The sequence below is a fragment of the Dromiciops gliroides genome, chromosome 5, assembly GCF_019393635.1.
Source record: "Dromiciops gliroides isolate mDroGli1 chromosome 5, mDroGli1.pri, whole genome shotgun sequence".
NCBI classification, from domain to species: domain Eukaryota; kingdom Metazoa; phylum Chordata; class Mammalia; order Microbiotheria; family Microbiotheriidae; genus Dromiciops; species Dromiciops gliroides.
The window spans coordinates 214,994,084-215,017,455 of NC_057865.1; the positions used below are offsets into that span (position 1 = coordinate 214,994,084).

A 23,372-nucleotide genomic window follows, 5' to 3' on the forward strand; every position below is an offset into this window, starting at 1 on the left:
ACCAGGAAAAAATGACTACAATTATAGTGTAAAACAAAGGAAAAAACTTACAATTTTTTCTTTAGCGGATCCCCCCAAATAGGCTATCCAATAATGAAAATCCACAGTGAAGAGTCTCTCTAAGGGATCCCTACTAATGAAAAGGTCTCGATCTTATCTCAGATGAGCCCCTACATGTATGATACCCTGAGCAAGGCCAAAAGGCATTTCCCCTTAGGGTTTTAGGGGTACCTTTGAGAGGTCAAGAGTGTTTTTCTATAAATGCTATTGGCTCAAGCCCTCATTTGGGGGCTCATTCTTACTGTTAACTGCCAGTAATTAGCATCCCAGTTTCAATTAACCAATTAACATCATAAAATTTCATAAAAGGTTATTAATTCAAAGATATAGCAAGGGGGCAGCTAGGTGGCGCAGTGGATAGAGCACCGGCCCTGGAGTCAGGAGTACCTGAGTTCAAATCTGACCTCAGACACTTAACACTTACTAGCTGTGTGACCCTGGGCAAGTCACTTAACCCCAATTGCCTCACTTAAAAAAAAAAAAAAAGATATAGCAAGAACCGAAGCACAGAAATTTCCTCCCAAAACCTGGATGGCACACTCTCCCATATAACCTCTCAGCTAGTGGGGAGAGTGAGCTCAAACTTAAAGTAGCATTTGCTTCACTAAGTTCACTTCCAAAGGCAGCAAGGCCAATGGATGGATGAATCTACATCTCTGTTACTGCTAGCCTAGGTCAAGCAAGTCTCTCAGGATTTCACTCCTTACCACCTGGCTTCAATCAAATCTCTTCATTGACTTCGGTTCCCAGAATTCTGGTGGTTCACTCTCCTGACCTTTCAAAGCTCCATAAGGTTATAGCCATCTCCAGTCTCCTTCACCTAAAAGCAAGAATTAATAGATACAACAGAGACAGAAGAAATAACAGGGCCATGCATTCAACTTCATGCTGGCTCCAGATGAGAAATGTCAGGAGGCTTCTCTCCCTAACTCAGATGCCCACAGCAACTCATCTGCCTTCAATGACAGCTAAGCTGGAAAGTATCAGAGCCCACAGACTAGCCCTGGCTGGCTAGTGCCTTTTGAAAGTACCTTAGTTCTGATAACCAATCTAATAGGCTCCTCTTCATTATGTGGCTTATTATGGAATGCCTACACATTCTTCAAAGTCCACACGTGGACTGACATCCCCTCTCCCATATCCTATTCTCTGCATTCACAGTAGTTATGTTTTGGAAATATAAAGTTGGGACAAATGCTGAATTGGTGAATTCAGAACCACAATGGAAATACAGGTTTAGGTTCCTGTGAGTCACAACATTTACTTTAGCACTTTCTGGAGTAGCCTCAAGTACGGATCAATGAATTTCCTCTTCCTTTTTCTGGAAATATTGTTGCGCTGATTCATCAACACTGAACTCCTGGCCAAGAGCACTGTACCTCATGCCTGACCTTAGCTTACCTAACACATGTTTTGTTTTTTTTTTCTCCATAAGACACATCACAGCCTTCTTACACTTAGAAACACCAGACAGCACTTCAGCACTATCCTTTGGGACCATTTAAAACAGCAAATCCCCAACAAAAAGCACAAAAATGCAAAAACATGGCACCAAATAGTTCATGAAAAGGACACTCCTGTTTCAGTCAAGGGCACCACAATCTTTCTAGTCACCCAAGTTTGAAACCTTGGAGCTAACTTGACGACTCATTCTTCCTCCTCACTTTATATATCTAATCAGTTGGCAAAGCTTGTCGTTTCTACCTCCATGACATCCCTCACATTCTTCCCGTTTGGTTTACTCACATAGTCACCATCATAATTCAGACCTTCATCACCTGTCTCCTGGAGGATCCCAATATGGCCTTTTTTTTTTTTTTTGCGGGGCAATGGGGGTTAAGTGACTTGCCCAGGGTCACACAGCTAGTAAGTGTCAAGTGTCTGAGGCCGGATTTGAACTCAGGTACTCCTGAATCCAGGGCCGGTGCTTTATCCACTGCGCCACCCAGCCGCCCCCTCCAATATGGCCTTCTAATTGGTCTCCCTGCCACAAAAATTTCCCCCATCCAATAATCCAATATATCCTGCACATAGCTGCTAAAGTGATTTCCTTTTTATTTTTATTTTTATGCAGAGCAATGAGGGTTAAGTAACTTGCCCAGGGTCACACAGCTAGCAAGTGCCAAGTGTCTGAAGCTGGATTTGAACTCAGGTCCTCCTGAATCCAGGGCCAGTGCTTTATCCACTGAGCCAGGTAGCTGACCCTAAAGTGATTTTCTAAAATGTAGGTCTGATAATATGACTCTCGTTCTCAAAAAACTTCAAAGTTCCCCTACTGCCTGTAGGCTCAGGTATAAATTCCTCTGTTAAAACCCTTCTCGGGGCAGCTAGGTGGCGCAGTGGATAGAGCACCTGCCTTATAGTCAGGAGGACCTGAGTCCAAATCCAGCTTCAGACACTTAACACTTACTAGCTGTGTGACCCTGGGGAAGTCACTTAACCCCAATTACCTCACTAAAAAAAAAAACAAAACCAAACCCTTCTCAACCTTGTCCCAACCTAGCTTTCTAACCTTTGTATACATTGCTTCCCTTTTCAAACTCTAAAATCCAAACTTGTTTTCTTGTTATTTCTCAAAGATGACATTCCATCTTCTGTCTGTACCTTTTCACTGACTTTCCTCATCTTTGGCCCTTTGGGTCTATTATTTCCTTTAAAGTTTTGTTCAAGTACCTTCTACATCTAGACTTTTTGGACCAGCATAGCTGCCAATGCTCTCCTCCCACAAATTTCCCTCATAACAAGATATTACCACACATAGCAGGTTTAAAGGATATTTTGTAGGTCACTCCTCAGCCTGCTACTTGACTTGTCCCCATGTTTAATCTTATTAGCCCAAGCTCTAGAGGAATCTAGGAGTATGTTTAGATATTCTCTTTTTTAATTAATATAATTTTAACCTCCTCATTAATTAATTAGCTTGATTCCATACCCCAGTTCATTAAATATTATTTATTCAATAAACTGGAAAAACCTCCTTTCCCAAGAGTAATTATTTTTATTTTCCTATATAGTAAAATTCCTTAATCTCCTTTTATATAAATATTGAAATGACTGAATGTATAATTTATTAACAAGTTAAATAAATAATAATTGTTTGTAATATTTTGGCCATGAGAAAGATCAACGTAGATGATTTCAGTTCCACAAATAAAATTTCACTATTGAGTTCACTTCAGATAGTGATTAAAGTTTCTCAAAAATTCTCTTCATATTTCTCCTTGAGATAATAGTCTCTCAAGAAATGTTAATGTTAGTCTCTTTTTTCTTCCTCTCTTCAGTCCATATAAGAAACAGTCTGAAATATATATTGTTGTCCACCAGTTTCTCACAGTTTTCACAAAATTTCCTTTATAATTTTCCCTCAAAACAGCAGTTAAGGACACTCTCACAAGAAAGAAATTTGAAACTCACTGTCTTGGATAGGTCACTAGACTTAGAGTCACAAAGACCCAGGTTCAGAATTCAGCAGTGATACTAACTTTGTGACCATAATGAATCTTTGCCTGCCTCAGCTACCTCATTTGTAAAATGAGAGCGTTGGATCAATAAAAACACCCTTTCCCTAAGGTCATAGGGAGAAGCTTCTCATAACAAGACATTGTCAACTGTAACTACAAATTACTTTTCTCACAACTATTTCCATTTGGCTCTTAAAGACACAGGAAGGTATGCATACCCTCTGTGTGAGAGAACTTTGTGAAACAGTTGATAGAGTTGATAGAGTTTATTTAGGTAGATGTTGTGTCCCCTAATAAAATATAAGCTTTGTGAGGACAGGAGTGGTTTCACTTTTGTCTTTGTATACCAAATCCCTAATACAGTACTTGGCACATAGTAAGCATTTTATCTTGATTAAGTAGCATCGGCAAACTCTTTCTTTACCTGGGAGCTGTCTGTGCAGCTCATAGGTTTAAAGTAAACAATAGCACGGCATTCAAGGTCTCGCTCTCCTCCATGCAGTCTACATTCCAACCAAAACCTGTTTTCTAAACGCTAGATTACAATCTAGCTGGGGTGGAGTTTCTATGTGTTGGGGAAGGGGATCGGAGGTAGTGTGAAGGGAAGGGACTCAGGAAGGAGGCTGGTGTTCTGAAGGAAAATTGTTGAATATCAAAGGGCAGAGAGGGGAGGAGAGTCAGACAGTGGGGGACAGATGTGTCCTCTCCTTTCCTAGAGAGGCCAGTTCTTGCCCCGCCCATCCCTCCTTAAGGCGCCATCTTGGCGAGCCTGGCCGTTGCTAGGAGACGGAGACGCTGCCTGGAATCTCAGCCTCGGTGGGCTTGGGGTAGCTAGGATCCTCGCTAAGTCCTAGACCAGCCTTTTCTGCCCCCACCCCCCCGCCCCATGCTGGACTCCCAGCTGCTCCTATTTGGAGTGGCGCACTTTGCACCCTTCTTCTAGTCCTGCCGGGCACCTGGCCCCACCGCAGGGGCAGCCATGCCGAGAAGGGGCAAAAAGGGCCCGAAGACCGAAGAGGAGAGGTTGCTGATGCTTCAGCATAAGATGATGGCCGAGGAGGAGCAGCTCAGGAGGAAGGAGAGGCTCTTGAATCAGTTCTTGAAGGTAAGAGGGCCCGCCCGCTAGCCCCTGCGACCCTGACCCGCCCCGGGAGCGCAGGGGGTTTTTGCCAGGTGTGTTGCTTTCTCTACAGGATCTGGTGCCACGCACCTGCTCCCCCATCGCTTCTAGCTGCGTTACCGTGTGTGATTAGTGCTGATGCTGGGAGGCGCTCGGATACAAGGGAGAGCGCCCTGAATTTGGAGTCCTAGAAGCCTGGCTTTTCTGTGACTGAGCAATCCAGCTATGCCCTGCTCCTTGGTGGCTTCAGTTATAAGATGGAGGTGTTGCACTGGGTAGCTAGTCTAACTCGGGGAGAAGGGAGGGTTAAGTATGGGAATAACTTACTATTTGTTAATACAGATCCCAGCCCCACTACCAAAGGAGGAGTCTGTGCTACCAGCTGATAAAAAGCCGTGGAATCCAGATTGTCTCTTACTGGAGATGGACTATTAACAATGTCTTTTGGCTTTTCCAACCGTGTACAACTCTTTGTGACCCCTTTTAAGGTGTTGTTTGTTTGTTTTTGTCAAACAGACTGGAGTGGTCTACTATTTCCTTTTCCAGCTCATTTTACAGATGAGGAAACTGAGGCAAATGGCGTTGTGACTAGCCCAGGGTCACACAGCCAGTGTCTGAGGCTGGATTTGAACTCAGGAAGATGAGTCTGATTCCAAACCCGGTGCTCTATCCACTGGCCATCTAATTGACCATAACAAGATCCTATCCTAATTCCTCTAGTCTAAGCAAAACTATTCTAACTCCTTGCTTCTCCAAAGGGAGAGGGCATTGAGTCTCTAAAGAAAACTGTGGGTCCTTAGAGGTCATTTACATCATCATCCTTACTTCATATGTAACTCAGGGCCCAGCCACGGCCAGCCTCCAAGCTGGCCCTAAAAGATCAATGTCTCTTTGGCTCCTTGCCCTCGCCCAAAGTTTACTCCCAGAAAATCTCCAAATATGTACATGTTTAGATTTCCACCCATGTGAGTGGCAGGGGTCCCCAGCTCCCAAACTCTCAGGATCACATGGACAGTCAGTATATAACAGCCTTTATTTCACCTCACAGAAACATGCAAAAGATGCAAAGGATTCCCAAACCAGCCACTGAACTCAGGGCTACCATTACTATAGTATTCCTACACAATGCTGTACAGCCCCTTAAAGATCTACAGGGCTTCCCTATGGCTTGAATTCCCTCTGAAAAGCAGCAAATTCACTTTGTCGCTGTCGAATGAGCAATACCTTTTCTTTTGGAGCTACACTGTCCAGACAATTCACTGGATAATATCAGGAATAGCAGAATACCGTCTTCTACACGAGAAGTTAGGGTTAAGAAAAAATGATCACGAACTCCCCTCTTATCAAATGAGCTATTTGTAAAGCACTTAAGACAGTGCCTGGCACATAGTAGGCACTTCATAAGTGTTTGTTCTCTTTCTTTCTTTCACTCCTTAGAATCTCTCTTTTTCTACTCAGGAGGTTAAGGTTCAAGAACATTTTCTATGAACTCTGCTTTGGTTCATATGGGCAATACGGGTCTGCTTTTGCCATGAACTGCTTCTCCCCGGGGCCCCCCCCCCCCCCCCCCCGTGATGAGGGTTAAGTGACTTGCCCAGGGTCACACAGCTAGTGTCAAGTGTCTGAGGCTAGACCCTCGCCACCCAGCTGCACCCTTGCCATGAACTTCTGCAATGATTCTATCATTGCCTTGCTGTTACCATCTCTTGGGCTGGGAAAAGTCTCTTCTCTCCTGTTGAGTGGATTAAAAAGCTATCGGTCGGGGCAGCTAGATGGCGCAGTGGTTAAAGCGCCGGCCCTGGATTCAGGAGTACCTGAGTTCAAATCCAGCCTCGGACACATGACACTAGCTGTGTGATCCTGGGCAAGTCACTTAACCCCCATTGCCCCGCCCCCCAAAAAAACCAAAAAGGTATCGGTCGGGGTAGCTAGGTGGCACAATAGATAAAAGCACCAGCCCTGGATTCAGGAGGACCTGAGTTCAAATCTGCCCTCAGACACTCGACACTTACTAGCTGTGTGACCCTGGACAAGTCACTTCACCCTCATTGCCCTGCAAAAAAAAAAGAAAGAAAACAAAAAACCTGTGGGTGAAAATTACTAATGTGGTAATATTTTACACAATTCCACATGTATAACCTTTTTCTAATTGCTTACCACCTTGGAGTGGTGAGAGGAGGGAAGGAAGGGAGAGATAGAATTTGGAACTGAAAACTTCAAATAAAAATGTATAAAAAATAAATGTCAGAGGAAAAAATAATAATAAAAGAAAGCCATAGGTGAACACATACAAAAAAGATGTAGGTCTGACATCTCACTTTTATAGGCCATCAGAGAGGGGGCAGTTCTGTGGATAAAGTACCTCTTTCTCAGAGTCCTAGATAACCAAATCATCTTAGAAATACCCCTAGTCACTGGAAACTGATTAGGATACAACCAGTGTCCTGTCAACAAGACATCATTGGACATGGCCACATTCTCCATGGGGAAATGCCCAACAGAAACTCATGCCATGATGATCAACATTGATTGGGGGGCGGCTAGGTGGCACAGTGGATAAAGCACTGGCCTTGGATTCAGGAGTACCCGAGTTCAAATCCAGCCTCAGACACTTGACACTTACTAGCTGTGTGACCCTGGGCAAGTCACTTAACCCCCATTGCCCTGCAAAAAAACCAAACTAACAAACAAACATTGATTGGGGACCTCTCCCTAATCAACCCAGCTTACAGTTAGTTCTCATTTTTTACCTGGCTGCACTACTTTGGGAATTCACTGAGTTCCCTACCTTGCCACCTTTTCATGTACCTCCCCCCTCCTAATCCCCTTTTCAGCTTCCTTTTGTGTTTTGCCTTTTCTTCAATAGATTGCAAGCATCTTGAGGGCAGGGACTTTTTTTTTTTTCTTTTGTGTCTCTACCTCTTAGTATAGTGTCTGGCACACAGTAAGTGCTTAATAAATGTTTGTTGACTCTTGACAACTAGATTAAGGAAATGGAGATCTAGAGAATTAAAATGTCTTGATCAAATGTCATGGGTAGTTTAAGGTTCAGGCTTTACCTTTGCTCTCTGGCTTAACCTGTTATCAAGCTGGCCCCAACCCACAGAAGTATCTCAGTGATGAACAAGAACCCCTGAATATATTGCCAAGTCAGAGTTTTGTGTTTTTTCTCTTTGTGACAGGTGGGACATACCTACATTAGATATTCTCTTTGTTTTCCCCTCACAGGACAAGCTGGCTAAGGAAGAGCGCAATAGTTCCTTGAACCTTAATAAAATCAACACACAGTGGAGAACCATCCTGAGGGAAGTCAAGGCCAAAGAGCTTCGGAAAGATATTGAGATCCTTAGCCAAACATTTGAAAGGGTGGTGGATTGCAAAGATAGCGTTATCAAAGTAAGCTGTTTCTGATGAAGTATCAAAATATAAGTGTGTTATAATCTCCATTTTTTTGTTTTATTAAGGAGACTGGTTTTCCTTATCTCACTCAGGCCGGAAGTACATCAGCCAATCATGGGCCTAATTCTGATATTGATTGGGGTGGAAACTTTTGAGGTGGAAGGTAGGGATGGGCCAGGTTGTAAAGGGCTTTAAAAGCCAAATAAAGGATTTTATATTTTATATAAAATATATATTATACATTACACATATATAATATACATATTACAAAATATAATTGTAAAATATATCTTTCCGGAGTTCATAGAGAGCCATTGGAATTTATTGAGTAGGGGTAGGGTTGGGGTGATATGGCCAGACTTGTAATTTAAGAAAATCACTTTGGCAGACAAGTGGAGGATAAATTAGATTGGACAAAGATGATACAGGGAGACTAACCAGAAGGGTATTGCAGTCATCCATGTTGAAGAGGTAATAAGAACTCTTGTAGAAGGGTGGTAGAGAGGATAAATGTCTTATAAGTATCTCAAATTAAACATGCCCAAAATATAAGTTATTATCTTTCCCTCCCCCCTTCCCATCTTTTCTATTATTGTCAAAGGCACTGGCAACCCCCCACTCATGGAGGCTCACAACCTCTGTATCATACCTAACTTCTTACTCACACCCACCCCGCATATTCAATCTATTGCCAATTCTTATCTTTTTAACTTTATAACATCTCTCATTAATTTCTTCTCTCCACCAAAATGGTTTTGCTCACTTCACCCAGCATCAGTTCATGTAAGTCTTTCCAGGTTTTTCTGAAATCTTCCTGCTCATCATTTCTCATAGCACAATAGTATTCCATTACATTCATAGACCACAACTTGTTCAGTCATTCCCCAAATGATGGACATCCCTTCAATCTCCAATTCTTTGCCACCACAAAAAGAGCAGCTTTAAATATTTTTTGTATATGTGGGTCCTTTTGCCTTTTTTATGATCTCTTTAGGATACTGACCTAGCAGTGTCATTGCTGAATCAATGGGTATGCACAGTTTGATTGTCCTTTGGGCATAAAGGAAAACCCCATTGGCAGCAGTGTGTAGGATGGAGTGGAATACAAAGAGATATGAAGCAGGGAGTACAGTTAAGAGACCGTAGCAACAATCTAGGCAGCAGATGATGAGAACCTAAACTAAAGACAAAGCTATAGAGTTAGGGAGAAAAGGATAAATACAAGATATGTGGAAATAGAAATGGCAGGATTTGGCAATTGGTTGTATGTAAGGGCTAAGGGAAAATAAGAAGTCAGAGTTCCTAATGAGGTTATAAACCTGGGAGACTAGAAGGGTTCCTTTGACAGAAATAAGTAAGCCTGAAAGAGGAGTGAGCATGAGGAATATGGAATATGTTTTGAACATTTTGAGGTTTGAGATGTCTCTGGCACATGCAGTCAGAAATGTCTAATTGGTGATATGGGACTGAAGCCTAGGGGAGAGATATATGTTACATATTGTCATCTCTCTGTCATTCATATATGTATGTGTGTATATGTATATCTATCTATCTATCTATCTATCTATCTATCTATCTATCTATCTATCTATCTATCTATCTATCTATCCCAGGGGATATAGTATGATCATCAAGAGAGGGTATGGAGAAAAAAGAGGGTCTAGTGCCTTGGAGAATATGCACAGGGTGTATGGGTATAATATAGATAATATAGATGAGGCAGCAAAGGAAACTGAGAATAAGTGGATAGACAGGTATGAAAATCCAGAAGGATAGGGAGGTCAATATTGTCAGATGCAAAAACCCCAGAAAAGTCAAGAAGATTGTGGACTAGAAAATGACAATTAGATTGTTGGTAACTATGAAGAAAGGAATTCCAGTTGAGTGATGATGGGATCCAGAGGCAGATTACAAAAAACTGAGTGATTAAAAATAGGGCAGAGGGCAGCTAGGTGGCTCAGTAGATAAAGCACTGGCCCTGGATTCAGGAGGACCTGAGTTCAAACTTGACCTCAATTAGCTGTGTGACCCTGGGTAAGTCACTTAACCCCCATTGCCCCGCCAAAAAAAAAAAAAGGCCAGCTAGGTGGTTTAGTGGATAGAGCACAGGGCCTAGAGTCAGGAAGACCTGAGTTCAAATCTGGCCTCAGACACTTACTAGCTGTGTAACCCTGGGCTTAACCTTGTTTGCCTCAGTTTCTTCATCTGTAAAATGAGCTAGAGAAGGAAATGGTTAACCATTCCAGTATCTTTGCCAAGAAACCCTGAGATGAAGAGTCAGATACAACTGAGCAACAACAAAATGAAAAGATAGGAAATGGAAGTAATGAACATAGATAGCCTTTTTTTTTTTTTTTTGAGGTTTGGCTGAGAAAGGGAGGTGAGATATAGAACAACAGATTGAGGTAGGGTCTAGTAATTTTTTTTTGTAAGGATTGGTGAGACAAGAATGTTTGAAAGAATTAGGGAATGGAAAAAAAGAAAAAAGAATTAAGGAATGATTGATAGGGAAAAGTTGAAGATTTGAGAGTGAAGGGGATGACTGTGGTAGAAATTTGCTGGTGAAGTTTGAAAGGGATGAAATCAAGGGCACCTGTAAAAGGGCTGTTCTTGGCAAGGAGATGGACTCCCGCATTGTCAGAGACTAAAGAATGGGGGATGATGTCAAGGTGTTTTGGATGAAGAAAAGGGGGAAGAGGAAGCTGGCCCCATTTTTCTACAGTAAAAAGGTGAACTCTTCAGTAGAGAGATAGTGGTAAGTAGAGAGGGTGTGGGAGACTTGAGGAGAGAAGAGAAAGTTTGGGAATAGAAAGTTGCTTATTAAAGTCAGAGGGGGCAGCTAGGTGGTGCAGTGGATAAAGCACCAGCCCTGGATTCAGGAGAACCTGAGTTCAAACTCAGCCTCAGACACTTAACTAGTTGTGTAACCTTGGGCAAGTCACTTAACCCTCACTGCCCCACACAAAAAATTTTTTTTAAAAATTAAAGTAAAAGAGAGATCTGGTATGTAGTATAATTTTTTTTAATCATGTTGCTCAGGGAGTGAACAACATACCCTTTGGTTGACTCCTTGATACTCCTTGATTTCATTCTTGTTTTTCATTCAATTATGGAAGACCCAGAACTTCCAAAGCTCATATGAGGTGACAGAAGAAAACCCATTGCTATCATGGTACTTCCTGAATGAGCCTGTGGAGAACAAGCAGTCTGTCTATAGCTTCATTTTTATTCTTTCTCTCTTCTTTCTTCCCTCTTCCTCCTCCTCTCCTCTTCCCTTCCTCTCTCCCTTTTCCCCTTCCCTCTCCTCCTCCCTCCTTCCTCCGTCCACCTCTGTTTCTCTGTCTCTGTCTGTCTTCTATCTGTCTCTATCTCTGTCTGTCTGTCTCTCTATCTCTGTCTCTCTCTCTCTCTGTGTCTCTCTCTCTCTCTCCCTCCCTCCCTCTGTCTCTGTCTCTGTCTCTCTCTCTGTCTCTGTGTCTGTCTCTATCATGCACAGCAGGGAAGAGGTGCCAGGATGTTAACTGGTTATTTGTCTCCCAGTCTTTAGCTAAGGACCTGACAGAAGCTGAAGACCAATACGCACACGCCCTCCAGGGTCACTTGCACAACGTAGATGAGCTCCTAGCGCTCCAGAGAAGCCGCCTTGCCTACCTGGAGGAGTGCTACAATGAAGAACTAGAGGCCCTCACCAAGGAATTTGAGACAGAAAGGTAGAGGCCCCGGAGAGGGGGCTGGGTGGATGGGGAGGATGAAGTTGGGGGCTGGAGGGAAGCAGGCAGAGAGAGAGGATGTGGAGTAGAAATATAGAGGAGCAGTGGCCTGTGAACAGGTGCTGGGGGTCCTGGGGTGCTCCAGCACAGTTACAAGAAGTTTCTGGGCCAGGCTGAACAGGAGGCTCTGATGAACTAATTAAAGATGCTGCTGGCATCCCTGCTGGCCAACATAAGATTGTCTCTGTGCCGTGCCAGGCACTGGGGATGCAAAGAAAAAATGGTATAGTCCCTGTCTTCCAGAAGTTTACAGTCTAAATAGGAGGGTCAGACATGATGCTCTGATGCTGAAACAAAGCACACAAATGCTATAGTGTGAGTTAGAGCAGGAGTCAAACCCAAGAGTCAAGGAGGAAAGTGCCCCTTCTAGATGTGGGGATTAGGAAGACTTCAGGGAAGAGAGAACAAGGAAGGAAAGAAACAAGCATTTATGAAGCACTATGTGTTGGGCTCACCACTAAGGGCTTTACAAATATTCTCTCCTTTGATCCTTACAGCAGCCCTGGAAGGTAGGTGCTGTTATTACCCCCAGGCCCATGCAGCTAAGTATGTGTCTGAAGCTGCATTCGAACTTAGGTCTTTCCCATTCCAGGCCCAGCTCTCGCTGCCAGGGGACAGAACCTAAGGTATTTCTTACACTGAGGAAAAAGAGAAACCAGTGAAGGAGAATAAAGAGTAATCAGAACTATAGGAGGCATAGTAGAGAGCAGGGTCACAGAAATCAGGGTTTCCAAACTTTACTTGGCTGTGGCCCCCCATTTTTGGACAAAAGAATTGTGGGCCCCTCACTTTTCATAAAACCATTTGCATGAATGAGTTTCTTAGCTAATATTTTATTCAAATAAAATTAAGAACTCACAAGTTTTATGGCAGCTATCTCAAACACACAGTAAACATAATGTAACACAATTTCTTTATTGATAAATTCACTTATATTTTCCTATTTCTAATTTATAAAAATAAGAATACGATGATTAATGTGACAAGTAGACTTGTTTTTTAGCACAAAGTTTCTCAAAACAAGGCACCACAAAACTGAAAACACAAATTAGGTTTGAAGAATGATTCAGAGCACATTCCAGCTGAATGTGGATGCTCGGGGTGTGGAGCGGCACAGATCATAGAAGACTTCCCTGATGTGTTGGGTCAGTTCTGCTGAACTGTGGTTTTTACTCTCTGGAACGGGAGCTCCTTTCTACCCATAAGCAAAACATCAAATGCTTGTTTTAATGTCCTTTCCACAAGTCTGTTAACTAGTTTTGTCCCAATAGATGAGACCAAAATGTATCATATTGGTTCATAGAAAGGACAGGCATAAGGGCTATCTCTATGACTTCACTGATATAGGGAATTCTTAGGTGAGGAGACCCCCTCTACCTCTGCAATTTATGCTTTAGAGATTTGCTTAGAGTACTGAAAGGCTGTCACTTGTCCAGGGTAACTTAGCCAATAGATGTCAAAAGCAAGACTTGAATCCAGGTCATCTGGGATTCAAGGTTTGCTTTCTATTTAAATGACTCTGGAGGAAAGAGAGAGAGACTGATGAATTTGCACAGCCCTGTCTCACTTAAATCCAATTCACTTGTAAGTCACATCACCCTGCTCATGTCATTGGTCTTCTAGAACCAAAGGGCAAACAACAATCTATCTACCATGTTGTGCCGCCATGTAAATTAGACTACAATAATAGAAAACACTAAAAGGCAGATGAACTCTGATCAGTGGCAATGGCTGATGTCAGTCCTAGAAAACAGGTGATGAAACAGACATTCCTGTTCTTAGTAGAGGTGAGACAGCACAAGAGCAGGATGCTAATATACCTTTTCTCCCCTCCACAAATTAACAAGCACCCACCCAACCCCTCACCCCTCCCACCCCTTCCTCATTTGTATAGACGTATATTTGCATACCCAGTTATGTGAAATAAGTGCCACCCCCACCCCAATCTCTCCTGTTTTCTTCCCTAGTGTGTCCTTTTTCCATTTTCTCTCCTTTATTCTCATAAGATCAGTACAATATAAGAAAAACCACTCTCAGGCCCCCCATCTTGGACATTTACAGGAGATGTTTGTATTATCTCCCTTGTTCTATTAGAATGCAAACAATTCATCCTTATAAAATCTTTTCCAATTTACCGATTTTAATGTTTCTTGTATGCATTTCAAAGCTCAGCTCTAGACTTTTCATGAGGAATATAGTACTTGAAAGTCTTCTATTTCATTAAAGATCCACCCCCCCCCCTTACCCTGACTTCCCTGGATTTCACTCAGTTTTGCTGGATGGTTATTCTTGCTTGTTAAGTTGGTTGTAATCTTTTGCCTTCTTTATATGCCAATAATTCTTAAATCCACTTATTCAGTCCTAACCTCTCTCCTAACCTTCAGACTCCTCTCCAACTGCCTATTGGACATCTTGAACTAGATATCCTGTAGACACCTTACATGTAACATGTCCAAACCTAGTATTTTTCTTTATCATTATCCTTCTTTCACCATTTCCCCCTCCCAAACCCTCCTCTTCTTCCTAATATCCCTGTTGATGTCATGGGCGCCATTATCCTCCCAGTCACATAGGCTCACAATAGAGTTGTCATTCTCAACTCCTCACTCACTCTCAATCCCCCCCACATCCAATCTTTCCAAGCCCTGTCAATTTTACCTTCATAAAAACTCTCATATAACCCCCCTTCTCTCTTCTGACACCACCTCAATTCTGCAGGCCCTCGTTACTTTCCATGTAGATTATTGCAATCGCAATAGGTTGCAATAGGTTGGTCTCTCCATTCCAGCCCATCCACTTAGCTGTCAAATCATTCTTCCTAAAGCTCATGTTTAACCACATCAATCTCCTGTTCAATAAATTTCAATAGCTCTCTGTCATCTCAAGGAACAAATATAAAATCCTCTTCCTGGCATTCAAAGCCCTTACCCCCCTCCTACCTTTCCAGTCTTTTTACAGCTTACTTTGCAATGCTATTCCTTATACAAGATACTCACCTCCTGATTCCAGGCATTTTCACTGGCTAGTTCTCATGCCTGGAATTCTCTCCCTCTTTATATCTGTTAGTGGCCCTGCATTTCTCAAGTCCCAGCTAAAATCCTATTTTCCTAGTCTTCCTAAATCTTACCGCCTTCCCTCTGCTGATTGATATTGTACATAGTTGTTGACTATGAGCTCCTAGAGCGCAGGGACTGGTTTTTGCCTCTCTTTGTATCTTCAGTGCTTAGCTGGGTGCCTGTCACAGAGAGGGTACTTAAATGCTTATTGACAAAAGGTTTGTTGAATAGCTGCTAAATCTTGCACAACGATGACTGTGGTTCCTGAGTACTTGAGTTTTTTCTTTCTAGCTGTTAGTAGTATATATTTTTTCTTTGACCTAGGCCTGGATTTTGGCTGTGATGTTTCTGGGAGTTTTCATCTTGGGGTTTCTTTGAGGAGGTGATGGGCAGATTCTTTTTTCATTTTGTCTTTTTAAAAATACAATGTCTAGGTTCTTTTTTGGCCATGGCTTTTAGGTATTCCAGTGATTTGAAAATTATCTTTCATTGACCTGTTTTCCAAGTCAGTTGTTTTTGATAGGAGATACCTACATTTTTTTCTATTTATTTTCAATCTTTTGGTTTTTAAGATATTTCTTATTGTCTCATGGAGTCATTTTGGTCCATCCTAATATTGCTTGGGTAAAGTTTTTGTAACTCTTGTGCTAAGATGTTAATATTCTGAAAATTGATGAGCTCTGAATACAAATTAAAGCATATATATATATATATATTTTTTTAATTTTTTGTGGGGCAATAAAGGTTAAGTGACTTGCTTAGGGTCACACAGCTAGTAAGTGTCAAGCGTCTGATGCTGGATTTGAACTCAGGTCCTCCTGAATCCAGGGCCAGTGCTTTATCCACTGAACCACCTAGCTGCCCCTAAGGCATATTTTTTTAAAACTTTCTTTTTTTTGACTGTGTTTTCATTTGCAACATGGCTAATATGGGCAGCTAGTGACACAGTAGATAGAACACTGGCCCTGAAGTTGGGAGGACCTGAATTCAAATCTCACCCTCAGATACTTACTAGCTGTGTGACCCTGGGCAAGTCACTTAATCCCAATTGCCTTAAACATTCAGGGCCATCTCCAGTCATCCTGATCTATATCTTGGCACTGGACTCAGATGGCTCTGGAGCAGAGAGTGAGGTTGGTGACCTTGCATAGCCCTGTCTCACTTAAATCCAATTCACTGCAAGTCATGACATCACCCCAGTGTCATAGTCCTCTTTGTGAAGGAAGGACAAACAACAATATGGAAATATGTTTTGCATGACTTCCCATGTATGGTTGATATAAAATTGCTTGCCTTCCAAAGAAGGGCAGGAAAGAGGGAGAGTATGTGGAACTCAAAATTTTAAAAAATGAATGTTAAAAAATTTTTACATGCAAAAATTTTTTAAATGTTAATATACTAAGTCTCTCCTCCATAGCTCTCATTTCTTATCCAGTGCTTTCCTCTATGGGCTCTCATTTCATTTATTTATTTATTTTTTTTTTTTGCGGGGCAATGGGGGTTAAGTGACTTGCCCAGGGTCACATAGCTAGTAAGTGTCAAGTGTCTGAGGCCGGATTTGAACTCAGGTACTCCTGAATCCAGGGCCAGTGCTTTATCCACCATGCCACCTAGCCGCCCCCTCTCATTTTATTTATAATATCATTTTAAACTCTTGTATCATTTCTTTTGGTAATTCTAGTTGAGCTTATAGGCAAACTGTGTTTTTCTTTAAGACTTTTCTCATAGGTATTTTGGAGTCATTCTCCATTTCTGGGTTTATGTCTTGGGCATCACTGGCTTCATAATAGCTCTTCATAGTTTTTGTTTAATCATTTCTTCTAGCAATCTGCTCTGGGCAACCCAGTATTGCTGGCCCAGTCAGGAGCTCTGGGGGGGTGGGCGTTGAGTCTGTGGTCTCAGATCATCTGGCAGACCCTGAGCTGCTGTCTGGGGTTGGAAGCTATGTCTACAGTCTTGTTCTGGGAGATCCCTTGTTTGGGGTTCTGGATTCTGAGTCCATAATTCTGACTCTGGGCTGGAGGTTGAGTCTGATATGGGATTTGGGCCTAACTCAGGGATCTGGGTGCTGAGTCTGAGTTCTGGGGAGACTTTGAACTGCTTGCCTTGGGACTGGGAGGCTAAGTTCAAGATCAGCTCTGGATTCTGAATGCTGAGTTCATGATCCCAGCTCACCTCTGTTCCACAGCTCCTGCTCTAGTCACTTGTCTGTATTTTAAGATCTTGGGCTGAAATGATAACCCACTGTAGTTTCTTCTTTAATCTTTCTGATCACTACTTAGTGTAATAGTCTTTGATCACTGTTGGAGTAGTTGTGGGGGAGATGAGCTATACTGCTTTCTCCTACTCTACCATCTTGGCTGGTTCTCTGTGGCATACATTTTTTGACTGGCAAATATTACTCTGTCAGTTGGTTTGGATGGACTGTTTTTCTTTTTTTACAAAGAAAGATTCAATGTGATGATATTTTAGGTGAGCGATATTTTAGGAAATAGATATGGCACAGTAAAATGGAGCACATTTATGCACCACAATTTGTTTAGCTGTTCCCCCAGTCTATAATATTTTGCTTTTTTATTTTCTGGTCTTTGCTAGAACCATGTTCCATGAAGCTTTTTAAAAGGACCACAGGAGGGCTTTGAACCCTCTGTCCCAAAATAACTTTTGCTCCTGATTTCCCATTTTCCCTGTGGGGTTTAAAATCTCAGTCATCCTTGACTCCTTCAGTAAAACCCACATTTAATAAGTCACCAAGTTGTATGAATTCTTCCTTTGCAATGGCTCTTCACTCTATCCCTCCCTTTTCAGGAATATTATCCCAGCTCTAGTTCATGTTTCATCATCCCGTGCCTAGACTATTGCAGTAGCTTCTTGGTCTTCCTGCCTCCAACCTTTCCTAAGCTATTCTGCTTGTATTCACTAAACTAATCTTCCCAAAGCAACACTGGGATTGTATCACTTCCCTCCTCAAAGCCCTGCAACAGTTCCTCGATGCTTACAGAGCAAAGTCCACACTAAGCCAGTTATTCAAGGTCATTTGCAATCTGGCTCATTTACATTTCCAACCTTATCTCCCAGCACTCCCTTACAAGAACCTTATGTTCTAGGGAGTCTTGATTATTTACCACTTTGTTCTTGTTTCTCCCTCTGCCTGGAATGACTCTCCTCTCCCCATCTCTGGGTCTAAATCCAGACCCATCTCTCAAGGCCCAGCTAAAATAACAGCTCTTCCACAATCTGGCCCATGTGCCAGCCAGAATTATTACTCCTGCCTCTGCACTACAGAGCTGAGTCTAACCCCCTCTAGAGCACCCACTCATACTGTCTCATATTTTAAATGTCTCCTATTAGACTGTTAACTCTTTGAGGTCAGAGACCATCTTGGGTATCTTTCTCTTCCCTTGTAGCATCTAGCACAGTCGTGGTTTTCTTAATTTAAATGAATAACCCAGTGTACGGAAGGGCCGGGAGGTGGATTAAAAGGCCCCTTGGAGAATTGGTCTGGACTCCTTTTCTGTCTAAAGTTACTCAGCAGCTTTGGCCATGAATCTCCCTTTTCAGACTCCCCACATCATCGATTCTTCCTTTTCTCCATAAACCCCACAGGAAGATGATCGTTGACCAACATGAGAAAGAGATGCACTACCTCCAGGATGTTTACCTCGCCATGGAGCAGAACTTCACAGACACTGAATATGAAGCTAAGCTGGAGTTCCAAAGCATGTGGGATGACCTCAAAAATAAGGTATAGTGGGCAGGCAAGTGGGAAGGAAATAGGAGAGCAGCTTACCCAAGATAGCTGAAGATGGAAGAAATCCCTTCTTTCATCCCAGACTGTTTCTTTTTTTTTTCTTTTTCTTTTTTTTGGGGGGCAGTGGGGGTTAAGTGACTTGCCCAGGGTCACACAGCTAGTAAGTGTTAAGTGTCTGAGGCCGGATTTGAACTCAGGTCCTCCTGAATCCAGGGCTGGTACTCTATCCACTGCACCACCTAGCTGCCCCAGGACAGTCTTCTTGCAGAGGGTAGGATTTTAGCTGGAACTTGAAGGAAATCAGGGAAACAGGAAGTGGAGATGAGGAGGACAGCAAAGAAAAGAGGTAAATCACATTAGCAGAATTTTAGAACTAGAAGGGATAGATAATTAGAAGTCATTTTCTCGGGGCAGCTAGGTGGTGCTGTGGATTGAGCACCGGCCCTGGAGTCAGGAGTACCTGAGTTCAAATCCAGCCACACTTAACACTTACTAGCTGTGTGACCCTGGGCAAGTCACTTAACCCCAATTGCCTCACTAAAAAAACAAACAAAAAAAAGAAGTCATTTTCTCAACACTCTATTTTACAGATGAAGAAACCAAGGCCCAGGACAATTAAGTTATTTAGCCAGGGTCACATAGCTGATGATAGTCAGAAGTAGAGCCCAGGCCTCCTTGATTGCCAGTTGAGCACACTTTGTTTTATACCATTGCAATGAACGCTTAGAGGAGGGATGGCAGAGTTGCTAGATAAAATGCTAGATTTGGATCAAGGAAGATCCGGGTTTCAATCCCGCCTCAGACTAGCTTTGTGGCTTAATCTCCCAGGCCTCCGTCTTCTCATCTGCAAGATGGGACAACTTCCAATGAGGCTCAGATGGGACAATGACATGTGGTTCAATATTCCAGCGTCATACTATGTGATAAGTATTTGGGAAGAGAGGGGGCATTAACATTTTGACTTATTTCTGGGGTCATTTCCTAGAACCTGGAGGAGAAGCACTTTCTAAGAATGCAGCTAGAAAGCACGGTGGAAGATCTGTGGAGAAGGTTCCAGGAAGCACTCAAGAACTATACTGATGCCACAGAGGATCGGAAGCTTGCCTTTGAGACCCTGAAGGCAAAGGATGAGAAGAGTTCCAAAGAGATAGAGATGCAGATGAAAAAACTGCAGAAAATCCAGGTGGGCACCATTAGCCAGAAATACCCAGACCGTAGGTATGACGCCTCTTGTTCCTTTCACAGAATCACAGAGTTTGAAAGTTGGAAGGGACTTCAGTGGTTGTCCAGTCCATGCCCTTCACAAAGGACTCTCCACTAAAACATAACCAACAAGTGGCTGCCCATTCCCTGCTTGGAGACCTCCAAGGAGCGGGGGGACCTCTGAAGTCCACCTATTCTATTTTGGGGTTAGGAGAATTTTCCTGATTTCAGGCCTTAATTGACATCTTTGCAACTTCCATCCAGAAATGAATACAGATAGTATAAAAACCTCAAGTCTTCTTTTCTCCAAGTTGAACATGCCCAGTTCTTCATATGACATAAGTTCAAGGCTCTCAGCATCCTGGTTACCCTCTTCTGGATACTCTCCAGTTGATCAGTGTCCTTAAATCCAGGTGCTCAGAACTGAACCCATTATTTTAAAGGAGGTCTGAGAGTGGCAGAGCTGAGAGGGATTACCACCTCTCTTCCTGGAAGCTATACCCCTTCTCCTGCAGCTCAAGATTACATTAGCTTTTTCCATAGCCACATCATGCTCTTGTCTCCTTTTGAGCTCACAGTCAGATCCTTTTTCTGTATAACTGCTAGATAGCCTCATCTTAGATGTAGGGGGTTGATTTTTTGTACTCAAAGTGTAAAACTTTATGTTTATCCCTACTGAATTCCAACTTAATAGATTCAGCCCAGAATTTCGAGCTGAGAGTTTACTAATTTTGTGTCATGGGCCCCTCCCCAGCAGTCCAGTAAAGCCTGTGGACCCCTCCTCAGAATAACATTTTGTTTCCTACATTTATAAGGAAGGAAATACTGAATTTCAGTTAGTGGTTAGTGAAAATAAACATGTTATTTTCCCCCATCCAAGTTTACAGATGCCTTGAAATCTATCTTCACTTTGGGGAAGACAGTATGGATCAAATTTCTCCCATCCATTCTATTAACTGTTCCCACTTTGTGGCATCTGGAAATTTGGTAAGCATATCATGTAATGCTTTTATCTAAATCATTGACAAGAAAATATTAAAAAGCACCAGGGGGGCAGCTAGGTGGCGCAGTGAATAGAGCACCGGCCCTGGAGTCAGGAGGACCTGAGTTCAAATCCGGCCTCAGACACTTGACACTTACTAGCTGTGTGACCCAGGGCAAGTCACTTAACCCCAATTGCCTCACTAAAAAAAAAAAAAAGGCACCAGGCCAAGTACAGATCCCTGGGGCATACCCATTGGACTATTAACACTCCTCTTAGTCTGGCCATTCAACTAGTTGAGTCCATCTGATTGTGTGATCTTCCAATCCACATGCCTCTATCTTCCCAACAAGAGCAGAATGAAATTTTTTTTATCAAAAGCTTTAGTGAAATCTAGGTAAACTATATCCACATCATTCTCCTCCTCTATTACCGTAGTAATATTGTCCAAAAAAAAAAAAGGAAAATGAGACTAATCTGGTGTGACTCATTCCTGATGAACACCGTGTCCCTTTTGGGATAGTCACCAATTCACACCGTGTCCCTTTTGGGATAGTCACCAACTATCTCTTTGAATGATCTTTTCAAGAAGTTTGAGTCAAGTTCACTGACTTATAGTTTGCAGACTTGGGCTGTTTGCCTTTGGCATCCTGTGGTTCCTCTCCCATTTTCTGTGATCTTTCAAGTATCAATCGATTGATCTCAACTGTTGGGTCTTTTGGGACTGAGGGTATAGTTCATCTGAGTCAGGTGACTTAAAATCACTGAGGGCAAGTAAATATTCTTTTTTTTTTTTTTCGGGGCAATGAGGGTTAAGTGACTTGCCCAGGGTCACACAGCTAGTGTCTCAGGTCGGATTTGAACTCAGGTCCTCCTGAATCCAGGGCCAGTGCTTTATTCACTGTGCCACCTAGCTGCCCCTGCAAGTAAGTATTCTTTTAATGTTTTCTGCTTGGTTGTCAGTTTGATGTTAGTCTTTCTTGATGTATCATTTCCAGTATCAATCTCCTTCACAGAGAAAATAGAAACAAAATAATGATTGAGCAGCTCTGCCTTCTCTCTTTTGTCAATTATCATTGTTCTTTCCACCCCAAGAAAAAGTCCTATCCCTTCTTCAATCGTTTTTTTTTTTTTTTTTTGCTCCTTGGATTCCCTGACAGCCACAGTATATCCTGAGCTTTAACATTTTTTATACTATTTATACTATTTTTTTGGACCATGCCACATTCATCTCCTATTATCTGGCCTTGCTTTCTTCTTCCATTTCTTTTTTATATCTAAGTTGGTTGGTGAATTCCCAGTGCATCTGTATCACTCTTCAGAAAAACTCCATTCCTGCTCATTGAAATCTGTGTCTTCAGAATGTAATTCTTGAGCATCTCCCATCCCTCCTGACTTCACGCTGACTTCCCCTGAAGCATTTTGGGCCATGGGATCCCATGTATCTTTCCTCTACTTTAAAATCTGCTTGCTCAAATCTAGGATACATGTAACACTGTACCCAGTTTTCCTCTCCTTTATCACAAACTCTGAGATGGAATAGTCACTTCCTCACCTCAGCAACTAGCTCCTCTGTCAGTGAGAATCAGATTCAAAATAATTTTCCAACTCTTGGTGGCTTCTTCATTTTTTGAAGGGTGAAATTATCACTGAGGCGACTCACTCAAGAAGTTATGAGATGCTCTGCTTTTGATGGAGAGAGAGCTCTCACAGATGTCTGGGTCACTGATGTTCCCTATCACAACTGCATCATACCCCATGCCAGGTTTGTGATCTGTTTCCCAAACCTGCCGCTACTTCTCCTTTCTGTCCAGGTAGACTATGGTATACTGCAATGATAAAGTCACTTGTATTTCTCCTGCCTTTGACTTTCAAATATTCTGACATACTTCCTCCTCGGGTGTGTTTCATCACAAGGATACCTTCTTAAAAAACACTGCTACCCCACCACCCTTTTTAACCCATTCTGTTTCTTTTGAATAAGTCACATCAGTCATGGTTATGAGGCAGCTAGATGCTCAGTGGGTAAAGCACTGGAGCTAGAGTCAGGAAGACCTGAGTTCAAATATGGTCCCAGACACATACTAGCTATATAACCCTAAACCACTCCAGTATTTTTGTCAGTAGACAGTATGGTCCACAGGCTCAAGAACAGTCAGACATGACTGAATGGGTTTCATCACACTCCCACTATTGCTTCTCATTTCAGTCACCAGACCTGTGACTGGGTATGCTCCCTGGCCTGCATGATGGGATATGTCTGTCCTCTAGCCTGTTTTTCCTGAGCTACAAAACAAAGGATGAAATAGTTTTTCTAGCTCTGAGATTTTGACCCACTCTTTTTTAACCAGGACTCCATTGCTATCCTGCGGGGTAAAATCATGGTGCACACCCGTGAGAATGAGGAACAGAACCGACATATCCGTGAAGATAAAGATCTGGTCCACAGGCAACTGCAAAAGCTCAAACAACAAATGAATCGAGCCCGGGCAGAGGCTCGCCGTAATCTGACCAAACTGACCTGGGAAAGTCACGTCGCCCTCAAAGCCCTGAAAAAAACTGTTGAGAAG

At 42.5% G+C, this 23,372-nt stretch overlaps 1 protein-coding gene across 2 annotated transcripts in view; it reads left to right on the forward strand.

Moving 5' to 3' along the window:
* The window catches only part of CCDC65 (coiled-coil domain containing 65), a 48,524-nt gene that overhangs the window by 23,878 nt on the left and 1,274 nt on the right, over positions 1-23,372 (forward strand). Inside the window, exons 1-6 of one of the 2 annotated variants that reach the window (XM_043966199.1) lie at positions 4,013-4,626; positions 7,870-8,037; positions 11,581-11,750; positions 18,473-18,611; positions 19,603-19,800; positions 23,154-23,372. In XM_043966199.1, coding sequence (XP_043822134.1) covers positions 4,501-4,626; positions 7,870-8,037; positions 11,581-11,750; positions 18,473-18,611; positions 19,603-19,800; positions 23,154-23,372 — 1,020 coding nt within the window. In that variant the 5' untranslated portion in view covers positions 4,013-4,500. Of the gene's footprint in view, positions 1-4,012; positions 4,627-7,869; positions 8,038-11,580; positions 11,751-18,472; positions 18,612-19,602; positions 19,801-23,153 lie in introns of those variants that run through there. The other variant, XM_043966200.1, reaches the window with a different exon arrangement.